This window comes from Hemisphaericaspora subhashii (genome assembly GCF_019202705.1).
Source record: "Hemisphaericaspora subhashii strain CBS 10753 chromosome Unknown scaffold121, whole genome shotgun sequence".
Lineage (NCBI taxonomy): Eukaryota > Fungi > Ascomycota > Pichiomycetes > Serinales > Debaryomycetaceae > Hemisphaericaspora > Hemisphaericaspora subhashii.
Genome location: NW_026057193.1, coordinates 19,500 through 36,760, shown reverse-complemented (window position 1 = coordinate 36,760; position 17,261 = coordinate 19,500). Strand labels below are relative to the sequence as shown.

The 17,261-nt window shown below is 37.8% G+C and overlaps 7 protein-coding genes across 7 annotated transcripts; 4 read left to right on the top strand and 3 right to left on the bottom strand. All coding sequences in view use genetic code 12, as the record gives it.

The window, feature by feature from the left end:
• Positions 1–234: 234 nt before the first annotated feature.
• J8A68_000248 (uncharacterized protein) lies at positions 235–856 on the top strand (the record flags this gene model as incomplete). The annotated part of the gene is made up of 2 exons (XM_049406264.1): positions 235–487; positions 771–856. 2 exons carry the CDS (start codon positions 235–237, stop codon positions 854–856), a joined length of 339 nt encoding a protein of 112 aa, XP_049266458.1.
• Positions 857–5,187: 4,331 nt separating this feature from the next.
• Positions 5,188–6,507, bottom strand: J8A68_000247 (uncharacterized protein; the record flags this gene model as incomplete). The annotated part of the gene is made up of 1 exon (XM_049406253.1): positions 5,188–6,507. The coding sequence occupies one exon, from the start codon at positions 6,505–6,507 to the stop codon at positions 5,188–5,190; it is 1,320 nt and encodes a 439-aa protein (XP_049266457.1).
• Positions 6,508–6,674: 167 nt separating this feature from the next.
• Positions 6,675–7,937, top strand: J8A68_000246 (uncharacterized protein; the record flags this gene model as incomplete). Its single annotated transcript, XM_049406241.1, has 1 exon — positions 6,675–7,937. The coding sequence occupies one exon, from the start codon at positions 6,675–6,677 to the stop codon at positions 7,935–7,937; it is 1,263 nt and encodes a 420-aa protein (XP_049266456.1).
• A 717-nt stretch (positions 7,938–8,654) lies between these two features.
• On the bottom strand, positions 8,655–9,725 carry J8A68_000245 (uncharacterized protein; the record flags this gene model as incomplete). Its single annotated transcript, XM_049406230.1, has 1 exon — positions 8,655–9,725. One exon carries the CDS (start codon positions 9,723–9,725, stop codon positions 8,655–8,657), a length of 1,071 nt encoding a protein of 356 aa, XP_049266455.1.
• A 206-nt stretch (positions 9,726–9,931) lies between these two features.
• J8A68_000244 (uncharacterized protein) lies at positions 9,932–10,417 on the top strand (the record flags this gene model as incomplete). Its single annotated transcript, XM_049406219.1, has 1 exon — positions 9,932–10,417. One exon carries the CDS (start codon positions 9,932–9,934, stop codon positions 10,415–10,417), a length of 486 nt encoding a protein of 161 aa, XP_049266454.1.
• Positions 10,418–11,643: 1,226 nt separating this feature from the next.
• On the top strand, positions 11,644–14,064 carry TERT (Tertp; the record flags this gene model as incomplete). The annotated part of the gene is made up of 1 exon (XM_049406208.1): positions 11,644–14,064. One exon carries the CDS (start codon positions 11,644–11,646, stop codon positions 14,062–14,064), a length of 2,421 nt encoding a protein of 806 aa, XP_049266453.1.
• Positions 14,065–14,122: 58 nt separating this feature from the next.
• BUD6 (Bud6p) lies at positions 14,123–16,147 on the bottom strand (the record flags this gene model as incomplete). Its single annotated transcript, XM_049406197.1, has 1 exon — positions 14,123–16,147. One exon carries the CDS (start codon positions 16,145–16,147, stop codon positions 14,123–14,125), a length of 2,025 nt encoding a protein of 674 aa, XP_049266452.1.
• Positions 16,148–17,261: the final 1,114 nt, after the last annotated feature.

Here is a 17,261-nt window from a genome sequence, read left to right as displayed (position 1 = left end):
ACTTACGCACTTGAATATGGGATTATATATAATCTCCATAATGTGTGGGGCTTGAAGCGAACCAACTATACCCACTAAATAGCCCCTCATTTACGACTTGATGCAAGGCTTGCCCCTGATATTCATGAAATGTTTTATTCTGAACCAGGAAAGCTCTGCTTCTGAAGATCGACTTCTATTATCGGTAAATCCCTGAGAATATAAAGGTGTAAGATATGAGTTCATTGTGGGAACATGGCCAAAGATTTGAAGCAGCCAGCTAGTGATGATTATTTCGTTGATTTTCTTCATGAGTTTAGAGACCCCTCCAGATCGACAATAGCAGTGGTTTTCTTCTGTTTGGCCAGCAACTGGCTGCTAAAGAATATTTTCGTTAATCTTGCAACTGTAGTTGCAACGGGTGTTCGACTTCTCTCCGATGACTTGGATTTTGCACAAGTTGCTGTCCCACCTGAACCTTTAGTTGTGTTCTCAAATCGACCACCAAGTAAGTACCTACGCCACTATATGGCAAAGAATGGAAATTTCATTTTTCAATAACAGTAGCCTTGGTCACGTCGCACCAAAATGTGCTTCTCCTAGATGTGACTGTCCTCTTCGTAGAAAGCGAAAGAAGTCAAATACTGATGCGCGTAATTGATATCGTTCCTATTGACTATATTCGGGCTGCAGAACAACTATTCCTCAATTTCGAGTATTGCAAACCCATCCCTCACAAGCATTGATTCCTCAGACAAATCACGAATTGTACTCACCCACTGCCCCATAAGCCGATGACACTGCCCAAGAACAATCACCTTCCACTCATAATTCGACAGCTCCATCTGTTCTTCCTGCTCTTGATCACGATCCATAGATGGATATAATACCCCTTCACTATGATCCAAGTCATTACTTTGTTCAGTCTGAATATCACCGTGTTGAATCTAGCATTCATACCGAAATATTTACTGGTAAAATTGATTTTTTAGATATGGATAGGTCTCTTTCCAAGGAGGAATAAAATATATTGATTCTTAGTGTTTCTAAACATTCGGGTTACTCTGATTCAACCCAATCACGATAGCGGTACTTCAGGTCACATATGCTACATCAAGTCACCACTTCACATCTCCCCCTACAGTTGCTAGCAGTTCTTTGTAGAGCCAAACGATGCTGGAGTAGCAGTTCTTGGTAATGGATAGATGATCTTTGAAATTGCAAAGGTTATCATCACACTCGACCATGTGCATTATTGAACCCAAATTTGGAAGACTCTTGTCTAGCCGAATATTGCTGTAGCCTTTGGTTGTAACTTAGTTGGCTTTCATTGACGTGTACTTACTGAAGAAAATAAATGAAATTTCAAGCCGTAATCCACTTGAGCTCAACATTCCTAATCTTGTGTCTACACATTCCAGCTATATTCAAGTATAGGATTCCGTCCCGCACTTCCCTCCGTCTGCCGTTGCTCACACATCAGTTGATTCTCTTGTCCTGCTATGTCGTTACTAATATAAGGATCATGCAATGGCTGGGACAACAACATTGACAACGAAATCCATCCACCTTTAGATAAGTACTATAGATAGGTGCTAATTCGTTGTTGTTAGTGAAAAATACTGGCAATAAATTCCCAAAGATTGTTGAAGAAGTTAGGGGCCAGGAAAATTGCCATTTATTCAGATATGATGGGATAGTGAATTATTGGATGATTGGGTTGGGGTTGGATATCCATTTCGAAGATTGGTTGTTGAGAAGTTTTACCAGAAATATTGGGTGCAATACTTCACTAGTAAGCATCAAGAACGGAAAGCTTGAAGTAATTCTTAACGGTAGCATGCAAAAATCTAGCACATGTATGACGGGGTTGGAAAAGTGATCCAGTAGTATTTTAGTCCTTGAAAATATCAGTAAAATGGAACCATAAGGAAGGGAGTCTAAACGGCGGAATTCTTTCGGGTATTTACAGGTGTGGTGAATTTGGCACGTTTTGGCAGACGCGTTCAACAATGGATTGATAAACTCCTGGAGGGAAATCCCAAGCAAACGAACCACTCTTTAAATCTGTAGAGGTTGGTGAAGTTGAAGAATCGTGGATGGAAAAGGTTTCACGGTCCGTCCAGCCTTTATTTTGCAGAGATGGTAGCAAAGCTTGATACAATCCCAAAGGATCGAAACGGTGGAAGAGTCGCTGTCGTCCCAAAGAACAAAGGAAATTGTTATGGCACAGAAGAGTCAAACCGTACAAATGGTATATTGTCTCGAGTGAGGGAGTTGAAGATACAGTAGTCCCAAGATAAAATGACAATGGCACATTGGGTGCAACTAAAAGGAACAAATGCCATAAAGTTGAGGTAACGGCAAAAGAGATAGATACACCTTGAAACAGCGCCTGAAACTATGTATCCCATTGGTGGTTTGGGTGGAAGGAAGCAGCTATGTAGTCTGAAGGAGGAATAAGTAGATCATGACGTTGACGGAGGCGGGGAGTAAAGTTGCGACAAGGAAAAGTGGTAGTTAGATATGGGTATTTAATGTTGAGCCCAAGCGTCAACAGCGTATTTAATGGTTAAATGGGCGTTGTGGGCCAAAGCGAGGAAGCTGGGAGGTAGTTAGACCAGAAAGAAATTTTGAAAATCTGCAGCGGAACATTGGAGCAATTATTAGATAATCTTGTCTTATTCTTAGATAATAAGTAATGTATTGAATAAAACAACTATAAAAGTAACAAAATAGATAAAGCAAGTCAAACCCTGGAGTAGGGGGGGGAGGAAAGGGGGCAGTCGGGCGACGTGAAAGAGCAGTCCTTAATATTGAGACGCTGCCTCCGTCGTCTCCACCTGAGGCCCTGCCCGCCCCCTGATAACATCAACTGATAACATCAACAGTGAGACTTTTCTGATAACAACAACTCCTAAGAAAGATATCGGAGCAATGTGACATTGGGTCACGTCACAGCAAAGGTTTGAAAGATACACAACATTGCGAGTGCGGAAACAGGGAATTGGTATTTCAATGGGATAAACAGTTTGACGGCTGGTTTCAATGAGAACCTTCAGCACCCATTCAGGAAGTAGGTATTGGGCTCTCTGGATAACAGGGGCAACCGAGGTTTTAAATAATTGGATATAGGGCATAAGGGGGTTTCTAGAAGGACCAAATGATCTGAGGAATATCCACCAGAAGAAGCATAGTTAGTGGGTATAAAGTATACTTGTAAGAAGCGCAGCATGCATTCATTGGTATTGCTGTTTCCAAAATGGGGCGACCGCCCTGTGATATAATCCTTAATCCTGAAGTGTGCAGTTGTTAGTTAGTCTAGTCAACAACTTCAAGTTGACTAAATTCCTGTCCAACGAGTCTTGCCTTGTAACGACCATCATCTCTTCTGGCCACCTGCAACACATAACTCTAGCATTCTCAGGAAGTTCAGTTAAAGTCCATGTTTAATTTTATTCATGAGCTATAAGGTAATACCTACACAGGGTATGATGGCGCTGTCTATTGCATAGCTATTATCTACTCTCGGCCATATTCAAATAAAATGGCTTATACAAGTTGGCGTTCACTCCTTAATTTTTTTTACAAATGTTACCTATAAATTATATCATATTCCTTGGCTGCTAGCCCAGGGCTCAACTATAAATATGCCTTTAAATTTCTCTAGATTCTCTATATGTACTTCCATGAACAATGCTTGCTCCAGATATAAAAAGATTCGCTTAAACTTCTTGAAGTTTTAGCTGCAACGATTTGTAAGTCAACTCATCAGACAGGCATAACAACTGCATTCTTGAAAGTATCGCTTGATAATAGTTTGGTATATAAGTACAGCAAACCACTGTATGGATTGAGGCAGCTATCTTTCTGTAGGAAGATCACAATGGTTTAACTTTTGCTTGAAGAATGAGAGTTTAATCTGGGTTCTTGCTTTGCAGAAGTAAGATATAAGAAGATATCATTTATAACAACTTAGGCTAAGCTTGTGGTCGAAACAGACGAGAACCACCATATTTATGAAGAATAGTTTTCCTGATACCTTGTCCGATGACAGCTTCCATGCGCAAGGTCATGAATTAGATTTTGGAATAAAAGAATACTTGAATGTAGATGATCCGCAATTTTGAATTGCTCCATTTGCTCAATGGGTTCCAGTTGATGACGTATTTCTTGTGAATATCCTTTGAATATGGTCATAGGTGCTTGAATCATTTTTGAAGTTTACAGCGTCGCATCTATTTCGATCTCAAAATTTCGATAATATTTTCCTGGAATTATTACCAAAAATTGCACAACTGATGGATAAAAATGCAAAGTTCTGGAACCGTTGCAGAGTGAAACAAGGTACGCTGTATGAAAAGTTACAGGACAAAATGTAAGGTACTCACAAACCCAAGAATCTCATCATTTCAATTGGCACGAGCTTGGCAGTGAGTCCTTCTGCATGTCAATTGCTGTCGAAGCTATAGTGTTTCTTGACAATGGCTTATTACGTCAACCATGTTCTCTCCCACGGCATAGAAAATACCGGTATTTTGAATCACATCACGTAAGAAATTTCTGAAGACTATTTTAAATCGAATATCGACTTCCAAATTGTAGCTTGATAGTCGGCGAACCAATCGGTTTATTAGAGCCAATGGAGAATACGTTCCCCGTGAGACAAGAATACCAGGATGATTTTGAAAACTTGAGCTTCCGAACGGCAAAGATTATTTAAAACGTAACTATCTTATGTGCTACTAATGTTAGTCTGTTCTTCTAATGAAATCTAATCAGCGATCAACAGTCTGATTCTTGTATGCCCCACGACTTCACTTAGTAGAGCGCAATCGGCGTTTTTCTAAACCAATTCTAGACCTATTATTATTATTTGGGCATCAATCTGTTTTGCAATTCTACATGTTGTCCTTTCCTGGTAATATTCATACAATACATTTATATAGTGTCACTATTACATAGGGAAGAGATAATATTACTTGACACCCTACGCGGCATCGTGTATTCTAACCGGCGTGGCTGAATAGTGCACGTATGGTACTCATGAAAGGCACCAGCCATTCCTCCTAAGGCACCTAATCTGTAAGAGTTCAGAATCCATATAAATATCCCTGAATACCACATAATTCGGCAACCGTATAATTGAATATGGTAAGGCTTGCACTATAGCTTGATTTCAGATAGGTCGATCGGTCGAGAGTTTAACTATTCGTTTTCCATTTTTGGTTTATTTTGAACTCGTGGGCGAGGTAACCAGTCTTTTCTAGACTGAGACTTTTTGGCGGTTGGTGGTTTATGCCCTGCTGAGCTCTTGTCGTGAGTCGATTCTGCTTCTTTATGAGAACTCTTTCTAAGGGTTTTTGCTTCCTTCTGACTCCCTTCTTTTTGATCTATCGGCTTTACTGTAGGTTTGCTATCCCTTTCCGGTGGCTCTTTCAGAGAAGCAGACTTACTCTCTCTGGATTTTCCTCCCTTGTTTCGCTCGCTATCTTTTCGTCTACTTGAACGAGTTGGCTTGTTTCGAGTTTCATTCTTCAAGGAGACTTCACCCTCCGGTATCGATTTAGATAGTTTGTTATCGATTTCTTTCTCGGCGGTTGGTGGAGGTTTTTTGGTATCCTTAGCGACCGCAGGTTCCTTGTTAACTTGGGCTCTATTCCCGTCGGGCTTCCTGGCTGATAAATCCTCAGCAGGCTTAGGCTTCTTGGATTTGTCTCTACGCTGACGAGCCTTTTTATGCTTAACTAGCTCAGGGCCACCCTTGGACGTATTTTTTTCTGGCTGCTCCCTAGCTTGAGGCTCATAATTTACCTTCTCAATTTGAATCTTATGCTTCTCTTGAACGTCTTTCTTTGCCACCACCCCTTGGACTGCTTCTGGACCTTTCTTAGACTTTGGTTTGGGCCCTTTTTCTATTTGCTTCTTTTTAGATTTCTCTGCTCTCTTTTCGTTCTCATCAGGGGGGACCTTCTTCTTTATAGACTTGCTCAATTTCATTAAATCAAATTCGTCAAGTTCATGTTTTAAATAAGCTAAGAATTTCAAATAAATATCATTATTCTCAATTCCTCCTTTAACGCCTTTAGTCGTAACACTAGAAGGTCTACCCTTTTTGGAATCAATCATTTTATGGTATATTGATTTCTCTATTATCGGTATCATCAAGTCATTTGTTTCATCGAAGAACGATTTACCTCTTAAAAGGTTTTGGAACTCATTCACATCATTTTCACTATTAAAGCTAATGTATGCCCGTGAATAAACCGGAATTTCAAACGGCTTCAACGGATATGAGCCTCTAATGTAATAAGAATGCGCAATCTTTGTTGCATGATGTGGATAATATGTCGCTAGCTGATTCAAAAATTCACTTTCAGTAAGAGAAGGTGGAAGCAAGCGAATAGTTAACTTTAAATTAATGTTCCGTTTAATATTGGACGACGCGCTAGATGGCTTTCCAGAAGATGTCTCAAATGGATGCTTCCGGCCCTTTGGGGGATTTCTTCGTGGTGTTATTGATGCCATGATTGTTGTTCCAGAAGAAGTGATGGAACATTCTCGGAATTTTTTTTCGACTAAAATATTCCTTCTTTTCATCGTTTTTTTCCCTTGGCTTGGGGGTGAAAATTTACTGATTTGGAGAAAGCTATTACAATACAGTCTAAGTACAGATAATTACAATTGCAATGGCCATGAACGTTATTAACAGTTTCTTAGAAGAAATCAACCAAACGCTGTCGCTACAATCCGATCAGAAAATTTCTCAGCTTACAAGGGTATTGTCCATTATTCCAAGTAACAATGCCTATATATCCAAAATAAACACAACTACAAACGGTATTGAGTTCAAGGCTATAGCTACAGTATACGACGATGATTGGCCGGCATTTAATAATGTTGTTTGTAGTTTTCTTAAATTATGTGACGAGATAGATCCTTTGTCATTGCTTAAATCGTTTGATCTATACACGGCTTACTTAAATGATTTATCCATCGCATTCAACAATAACAAGTATGGATGGTTGTTGTCTAATATAGTTAGAGAATCTAGCGACCTAATTATACAATGGGCTGTCAAGCTAGATTTGCAATTGTATTATCACGAACAGGGGGGAAGGTACAGGTTAAATTATTTGGCGTCAGTTCTATTGAAAATGTTTAACCACATCCGCTCACAAATTAATGATATTAATAGTTATAAAAGGTCGCTAATATTATACCTTGGGAATAAGTTGTGTCTAATTTATTTTAAAATTGACAATCCGTTGTTGTGCAGAAACATTTTCAGCAACATGAACAACACTAACTTGCATCTATCTGATTTTACTTTAATGGAACAGCTACAATACCGCTATTATCTCAGCAAATTCTACTTAATTAAATATCAATTACTAGATAGCTTTTTCCACTTGTCGTGGTGTTTAACTAACTCTCTTGCTAAGAGTACCAAAAATACAAACATGATTTTGGAGTTGTTGATACCGATTAGCTTGGCATTAGGTAAAATACCCAATTTCAAGTATATTAGGCAAATCTGTAATGAAACCTGGTTAAATTTTTATGACGTTTTATCCCAGCAAATCAAGTCGGGAGATGTCTCGCTGTTTGATGAAGCAATAGAGCAGAATTATCAATACTTGAAAGATAAGAATGTTCTTCTATTAATGAATAAAGTGCGACTAGTAATTACAAGGAATCTAGTTAAGAATATATGGAAGATATTAGGTAAACCGAACAATTTAGATTATGATAGCATCAAAGCAGCTGTGAGAAGGATTGATGATGATTATTTGGTGGAGAATATTCTCATTTCATTAATTGATCAGAATTTGCTCAAGGGAAAGATTTTTACTAGACTAAGAAAAGTGGCATTGAGTAAGAATGATCCATTCCCCCCAGTCTATGATATATATAATTTAAAATTCCCGAGTAAAAAGGGCGTGGAATGGATGTGAATTGTTGATAAGTGAGAGATTCATTGCCACGGTTTCGCTTTTGAATTCCAAAAGATGTGTCTTTTATTGCTGACTATTAGAGAACCGAATAATGCGAATAGTAGGGATACTGGATGTAATTTGTCTGATTCATATTATACGGTCTGGGGAATAATATCTCACACCTATGCATTATTTCTTTATATAGTTTAGTACCATAAAATGGAGGTAATAGATAAATTTATTTGTAGCCAGTAGCAAGAAATGATCTTATGAAGCCACATAAGTATCCAAGGTTCAGGTAGGACTGACTGCGGAGGTAAACGAAACCATAATCATTTTCAATTTCAAGAGCATACTTAATTTTTCTTCAGATTAGTTGCCAAATTTGGCAGAAAATTACCACCATTAAATTAGATAAAGATTACAAAGAGAACACTTATCAACCTGGAGCCTCTTCCTTCATACTGACTTTTTGGAACATTTCCAAGCAATGGTCATTAGAGATTTCGTATTAAGGTTATTATAACCATGCGCATGGCGCAAGTTCTTGGTACAACATATAAACACGCCAGGCTACTATCAAAATGAAGTTGTCTAGACTTTCATTATACTACACTAATCCACATGCTATAGAAGAATGCCTACCGTACTGGCCCTGATGCCCATATTTTCAATACATAGCGAGAAAGCATCGAGACAAATACCGTAAGGCAATTTCTCCTCACATGAAATAATCTATACACCTCTCCAATCCAATTCTTCTAATCTTCTCCGGCCAACATGTCTTCGCTTTGCCCCACTATAATCGTCATAATCTCGCTTCATGTTTTCTCTTTTCAATCTTCTTAAATTTCTTATTCTTTCGTTTTCTCTACGTTCAATTTCTGATGATGTCAAAGTTTCAACTAAAGGCTCCCAGTGATCGTTTCCATTTTGAACGCTTGTTTCTGTAAAAACCCGGATTCCATTCTCAAAAATAATACCTCTCACGAGATGCAAGTTATGTATTTCGTTATTAAAAGTACCGTCAATTATTTCTTTCTTAGCTCTGAGAATGATTTCATGAAGTGCATGAGAAATAGCTGGTTTGAATTCTAGGGATAATCCTAAATCAGAAACTATAATCAGAGCAAATTCCTCTGGAGTAATCTCTTTTTGATTCAAATCCCATTCAAATCGATCTTGAAATAATTGTTTGTTCAAGTTCACCGAAAGATCGATAATAACATTGCATGGGTTATTGTTTGGTAATTGCAAGTTTGAAGCATAACTATACTCCTCAATTTGCTGTATTATCGACTCTGCGATTTGCAGAGACATCGTGCTTGGTAATTCCAAGTCACCACAAAGTATTTCTGCAAATTCGGATGGTGTCACAAGGGACTCAGTAAGATTCCACATGAAAAAGTCTGCTAATTTATGAGTTGAATTCGAGTTTTCTAACGATAACTTTATAGGAACCAAAACATCGGATTTACTTCCCAAATCCGTGATTTTTTGTTCATCTTCGAAAGATTTTATGACTGGAGTTTTCCTTGCTGCAGAGTATTTCTGAGCGCTAGTGGTCGATTGAGTACCAGCGTTCCCTTTAGTACCAAATGTAGATGTTGGTGAATCTTCAAAATCAAAGTCATCAGTATAATCTTCTGAATAGTTTATTTGTTGAGCAATTCTTTTGGCTTGTCGTCCTGTAGGTGCTATGTTTAGCAATAGCGAATTATCTCTTTCATCAAGCAATCTCTTCGAAATACTGGAAGCTAGTGCCTGCACATAGAATGAGGAGCTATCATATGATAATGTGGTCATTGATACGATCTGAGGTGTGAATAAACAAGTGTGGAAATCAAATTGATGTTTTTTTTTTTTCAATTTCTGTTATTTTTCGCTTCTAAAAATTGACACCTTACACGACCAACATTACCAAGCTAAGAACAAATGAATCGGTCAAAAACAAACTGTGCAAAGAGAAGCTCAAGTCACTATAGCGAAACTAGAAACGTGCTCTAAACACAATGGAATCTTCTAAAATTTTAGCTGATTATTTGAATTCTCTGATGAGGATCCAATTCAACGTCTCCCTAGAGAGTTTTGCGAGAGAGTTTCCACGTGGAACTCTGTCAGAATTGATAGAAGCCATATACAATGCGTTGGTTTCCCAGCAAGAGTCAAGGCAAATTGCATTGGTGCAGAAAAACATACAAGCAGAGTTCGAATTTCCAATGCAGGACATATTCGACGCAGCACTGCAAGAGGTCAATCCAAGGGAGTTAGGGACATTAACCGACACCTTAACGAGCTTAGGTTCTAAATTGAGGTCTCAAGAGAAGGTTTTGGATATGGATATCCTGAATAAGCTCACTGAAATCAATAAACTTGCAGAGAAGATTGGTGAAAGTACATATAGTGAACGAGACCAGAGTGATCGACAAACTATAACGGACTCTATTAATGGCATAGATAAACTATCTACTTTGCTCGAAGGAGGAGCCCATAGTTAGTAATGTATTATGGCACTTGAGGCCGCATTTAGGTCATTTAACCTTTGCAATTCTTTGTTTCCAACCCATTTCCAGATTTGGAATTTCCAGTTTAATCCATCCCTGTCTCCAAGCTGATAATTCGATTCCAACCCCCCACTTGGAGAACTAGTAAGATAAACAATTCGTGCTATCCTCGAGTGAACTAGTGCCATACAACACATTACACACGGCTCATGCGTAGTATAGACAATCATATTGTGACAGAGGTAACCTGATTTTTCGCCTTGGCAATCGCCAGATTGTCGTTTATTAAGTTCAAGCCTAGCAACACAATCTATAGCCATCATTACGCCATGCTTCGAAGGATCAGACCATCCCCTATTAAGACAAGTCACCACAGGTTGAATAATACCACCAGATTCCTTCGCAATCAAAGTTACCAGGTTTTTTTCCCACAGATAGTCTTCACCCATGTCCCGAGCCTTTTCAAGTTCTTGAAGAAGAGTGGCAATGATTGTACTTTCTTGATGCATGTTAAATTCAATGGAATTAAGAAATTGGTGATTGGGATTACCCTTCCATGCCATTGGCCAATATTGTGACGACCACTTTTGAGCAATTTCTTTCGTTTTAGGAGGATAAAGGGGAACCTTAGTAAGATCACAATCCACAATTTCCAAGTCTATCGTAGAGTTATTTTTTAGCACTTTTAATAAGGTATCTCTATCATTTATATAATCAAATGAACAAAGTATCGCTCGTATATGCTTTCCGACTTTCTTAAAGCGCTTCACATGAGTTAGCCCGACGCAGTCTCCATCCGTTAAATAATCTCTGATTATACTGACTATGATTTGAGTTTTAGCCGGTGGGATGTCACAATACCATACATTGACTAGCGACGGCACTTCGCTGTAGTTAGCTTCATTTGTTCTTATTTGCTTAAGTGTTCCATATATTATACCTCGTTCAAGATCAACATCCTTAACCATCTTCAATGATACATAGAACCAATAGCTTATAAATTAAATTTTTGAGATGAATTTTTTTTATTGAGAAATTCCTCCTCATTCAGATGGACCCCAATGGAAAGATCCTTACATGAATACATTACAGCCGATTGCGTTAGCTTATCACCGGTCCTTCCAAGTTTCTTATCCTTCCTAAATAATATCAGATTATTCAGAAACCACCATGTACGCGATTTACCTCGTCTCCCGAAGTTTAACAACTATTTTGAATTTATGGAGTGCTTGATAATTTACCTATTGTCGGAAAAATCATCCAATATTCTTGTTCATGGATACAAGGATCCAAGTCTAGATAACAGATTCAATTCAAGGACGACAAACTCGTCTTCTAATTTTCATGTTACCTATCTCAGAGAATCTAATTGGCAGAAAGTCTTTGTGAAGATTGGGGCAGAGAAGTTTTTGGACTTAGTGCTTAACAACAAAGGATTTCTTTTGCTAGATAATGGGAATTCTGTACAATTATTCGGCGATCCAATCCCCTTTAGGCATTTGTCTGCGCCACCGGGAGTGCTAAACAAAAACAGCGTATTGCATAGATCAAAAACTTCAGCTAGCTCTAGAAACTCATTGGTCCCACAGGATGTCGATGCATTATATCTGGAGGTATTTTCAAGTTGTGAATGTCAGAACAAGAAGCTGCTAAAAAGAATGCATAGAGCTCGACGAATGCTAAAGTTGCTAATATCAAATGAGAGAAAATGTCGATATGATTTAATATACTGGAAGTACCTCGGGGCCCAAAAACCAAACTATCACCATTTGCCTGACAACTCTACGCCAGTGTCAATAGTTATTCAAGTTGTTTTTAGCATTCTCCAAAAACTACTACCTTCTGAGGCTTGGGGCGGTAGTTTAAACAGGGGAATTTTAAGGAGAGCTATTATCCAGTATATTCAGTTGCAGAAAATGGATCGAGCTTGGCTTGATGATTTGACTTCTGGAATAAAACTAAAAGAGATCGGATGGCTTGGAGAGAGACAATTTACTTCACAGCAAGATCTTCAGAAAAGAAAGCTAGCATTAAACGCGTTTCTTTATTGGTTGTTAGATAAGCTTATTCCTAGGATCCTTAGGACATATTGGTATGTCACAGAATGTTCGAATACCATAGAAACTAACATGCTATACTTCACTCACGAGATATGGAATCAAATATCTAGGAAATGGTTGGGTCATTATATCAAGTCGAATCTTATAAAGTTAGAGTTAACCGAAGCCGAAACGGCTGCTATACAATTGAATTTTGGCTTTATGCGACTTATTCCCAAACTTTCAGATTTTAGGGTGATCTGTATTCCATCCAGAATACATATTTCTTCGCTCCTAGATCCAAATTCTCATTCAAAAGAAGGGCAAGATTACGAATTTAGACGGTATAATAGTGATGTATTACTTCCCGTTGGGCAGATTTTGCGCTCGAAGTTGAAACTTCGAAACAGCCATACAGGCTTTTTTAACCGTCCTATGCGTTCCAATGCAGATGTTGCTCAGTGCATTGTTGAGTTTCGTAAAGAACTTGCCGACATAAATGATGGAGTGTTGCCAAAGTTGTATGTTTTTAAATTTGACATGATGCAATGTTATGATCGATTAGATCAGACGAAGATAATGGAAGAGATTAACAAACTTTTTGCTGATGAGGATGACAATTCACCATACTACTTCCGTCAATATTGCGAGCTAGATTCGTCGCATGAAAAGTGGAAAAAGGCTTGGAAAATCATCCAGAACAATGCAAGAGATTTCAGTATAGCGCAACACTCTCTCAAAGGCGGGGCTAGGACATCATATTTTGATAAAGTCAAAACTTTGAAGCTACATAAGAAAGATATTCTTGAAGTCTGCTACAAACAAGTCTTTGAAACGAAAGTTCTTATGAAAAATAGCAAAGGAAATTATGAGATTTTTAAAAGAAAGCGAGGTGTGTTTCAGGGCCTTTCGCTACTGGGAACATTTTGTGATATCGTCTATTCCACTATGGTGAATGAGAGGTTCCAGTTTCTAGAGTCGGCATCTCCAAATTTATTTATACGATTAGCTGATGATTTTTTGTTCGTCTCCAGCAGCTTTGATGATTGTAAAAGGGTACAAACCATAGTCAATAGTAACGATCTCCACGCATACGGGGCATATGTGAATATGCAGAAAACAACATTTATTGTACCAGATAAAGAGAAAACTGTGAAATTCGTCGGCTTGGAGATATTTATTCCCAGGTTGGAAATCCGAAAAGATTACGACCGAACTGATTTAATAACGTCGAAATACCGTTCTTTCAAGTCGCTACTAAAATACCTCAAGAGTTGCCTTCAAAACCGATTGCATTCATTCTTGATCAATCTCTCTTTTGGAGAAATATTCCCAGTAAGGGATAATATTGCAAAGCTTTTAAGCTTGATTCTCAATACATTCTTGAAAGGATACAGAAGAACACTTCAAACTGATAGATTCGATCAAATTAAATTTATTCACTTTCTAAATGATTTGAGGGATTTTACAGTATGCAGATACCTACTGGTCAACGAGTCTCCCGAAAAGGTTGAAGACGTTTTGACAGTAATTAATCTCGAAATCATCAAGTGTTTCCGAGATAGGGAAGAGTTTGAGTTTGTATTACAAACTACAATTTAACTTGATAGAGATTGCACACTGAACCAACTACTAGAAATACGATGCTATATAAGAAGAATTAAATAACACCAAAAGAGCTTTTAAGATTCTCTTGATCTTTCTCCATTCTTTGCCTCTCAACCTCCATTATACCGCCAGACTTCTTAAGCTTATTATCCTCCACGAAATCTCCCAACTCTTCTTGAAATTGACTAACATTCATCATTTGCCTTTCCTTTTCCCTTATCTTTTCAGCTCGCTCAATTGCTTCCAATCTCCTCTCATGATCTGGTTGAAGCGCTGCAACCTGATTCAATACAGCACCCTTCAAATCATGCAAGCTTTCACCAGGTTCAGGAATATGCAAGTTCGCAATCACCTTGTTCCTTTTCGAGCTTGCATTTTTATTTTGCTCGGAGGAACATTGATCTATCAAGGTAAAAGTCTCCTCAATCTTTTTGATGTCCTCTTCCAAGTCTCTAGTCAAATCGTCCTGCAAATTAAAGAACTGCTGTTCCTCACAAACCTTATCCAACTCGGCTTCCCAAATCTTTTTCCAAACAGCTTTCTCTTTCTCGATATAACTAGCCATATTCTCGCGAGCCAATTTCACGGCTTCTATTTCTTTAGAAGTATGTTTTAGTTGCTTCTCTCCAACCCTTACGCCTCTTTGGGCGACATCTTTTCTCAATTCTTCCATGATATCCTGCAAATCATCTACCTTCGTAAGTAAAAGATCGGAGTCTTCAGATAACTTGGAGTGACATGATTCCATATATGCTCTGTTAGAATCCTTTGAAATGTCAAGGCCACGTTCTTGAAAGTTAACGAGCTGAGCCCCCATCTCCTGTATGACTTCTTTAATATTAGCGTGAAATATGGTATGAGATTGGCGAATTGCTCTCAAATCTTTGTCAATACTCTGTAGGTCCTTAATGCCACTTGAAGATTTGGGTCTAAGATTGGCTCCAACTACGTTTGTAGGTGAACTCATTGAACTAGTTGTTCGCATTGCAGATATGGATTCCTTCATTTCTGAAACAACTTCCACAGAAATCAGGTCAATTCTCTTAGACAATTGTTCAATTTTCAAAACAAGATCATTTGTCAGCTTTGATTCGGAGCTTGGCTCATTCAAACACAAGAGTGTGCCAGACTTTAGATCTTCTAACATATATTCTTCAAGTTCATATGTCACTCCACTATTAGGATCTTGAATATAAACATCGGGAAAGGAGGTGCTTCCTGGAGAATATGCAAACTTCTCAACAAATAGAAGCCTTATTGCAGGTAGAGAAATTGGGAATTTAACATTGGCTCTTCTTGTTTTATTATTCAACTTTAAAAAGATGCATGATTCTCCACTTGGTTTTGATCCTATGCTGTTAGATAAATCTTTATTATCCTGATTTGTTTTAGAAAGGAAGCTTTGCCTAACTGTAGAAGTTTCAGAATCAATACGCGGTAAGGCGTTGTTCATAACTGAAGAATTGGTAAGCTTTGCATATTGGTAAGCACTAAATCTCTTGGATGCACGTCGTTGAAGAGCGTCACCTTTTTGAAGTTGGGATAATGCGTCATTTCGTGGGGTTTTGCTCTCCATTGAATCTTTTGCTTCTGTTGACAAAATCCTTGTCACTTTTGGAGACTCCTTCATTTTATTTGATGCCAGTTCCGACATTTGAATTTCCTGTGACATTGCCTTTGCTTTCGCCTGCTTAGCTTTCAAGTTCTGTAATAACGTGACTATAATATTTCTTATGTTCGGCAAAAATCGATCTAGATTCTCTTGGGAAGGTTCTTCGCTCAATGCAGCCTCCAAAATAATTCTCAAAGCTTGAGGAACATCGCCGATGTCAGATATATCAATGCCACTATTATTGAATGCTCTGACAGCTGCTCTAAAGTCATTACCCAATTTAACGTATGCATCAGACACATACTTATCATCAGCTTCCTGTCTTGCCCATTGTGTTAAACTTTCAAGTAAATGTTTGGTAGAAACAAGCAATCTTGTGACACTTGAATCTATAGTATTCAATGACAGCCTCTTTATACTACCACCACTACTCTCAGACTCTCTCCGTTGACTATTGAATACCATTATTATGAGCTGATAACGATGAGTATTATGATGATGATGTTGAAGTTTTGTGGTTGTAAACAAAGAGAAATTGAAGTCATATGGAAATAAATAAACAGTTTTTTTTTCTGTTGGTTTTTATTGTAACCGAGATCGCTACCAATTGATGGTAATAAGTAGATTTCTAATGATTGAAAATAAATTGTAACAGAAACCACCCACTATTAATCATAAGGAGCAATTATGGAAGCACTTACTACATTGTGAGCATTTGTCATAATGTAGGTTTTAATATCAAAGGTTTTGCTGTTTCTCCAAGAACCAATAGATCGGCTTCGGGACATATTTTCATAAAAAGAGTAAATTTTCATTTAGTTTTATTGAAATCTACATGTATTATGACATATATGATGATATAATCCAATGGATATAGATTCCATTGATTAAACGTAGTAGGAGGGTCTGCTCGCGGTGACTTCAAGGTGAATAGTAAGTGATTTTCACGTGCATTATATCACATGATTTTCACGTGAGACGCCGCGATCGCCCAATTCGTTAAGACTTTTCACGGCACTTTGCGACAATTTGGCGCAGTTAGTTAGACCTTTGATAGTTATATTGTCTCATTTTTTTTGAAATATTAAGATCTATTGTTCGACCCATGACGTAGAAATTTAGATTTATTATATTAAATACCTTGAAAAGTGAACCAAGATTAAATCATTCCAAAGTTACATTAAAGTTAAGTGTATGTCTGTCTGATATTCTTGAGTTTGATATTGTTTTATTTTAAATAAAAATGAAATCTTGGGCCAATTTTTTGGCAACAATGGGTATTACACTTCCACAGGAGTGTGTATAAAGAAATAAAAGACAGGAGGAAAGGAAGGTGTGAAGAGTATGACTTCAGTATGAAATTTTTTGCTACATTGCAAATAGTTGTGCTGCAATACTTTTCCAAGAGATAAATATTTAAATTTTCATATTCAGATACCCTGCATTTCTACAGGAAGATGTATTTCCCAATCTGGATCAGTCCAACTAAGTATTGATATGATATAGGCACTTAGAGTCCACTCTGATAAGTGAAATATCAAAACAAGTAGCCAAATAGAAGAACAAGCGAACCTTTCTC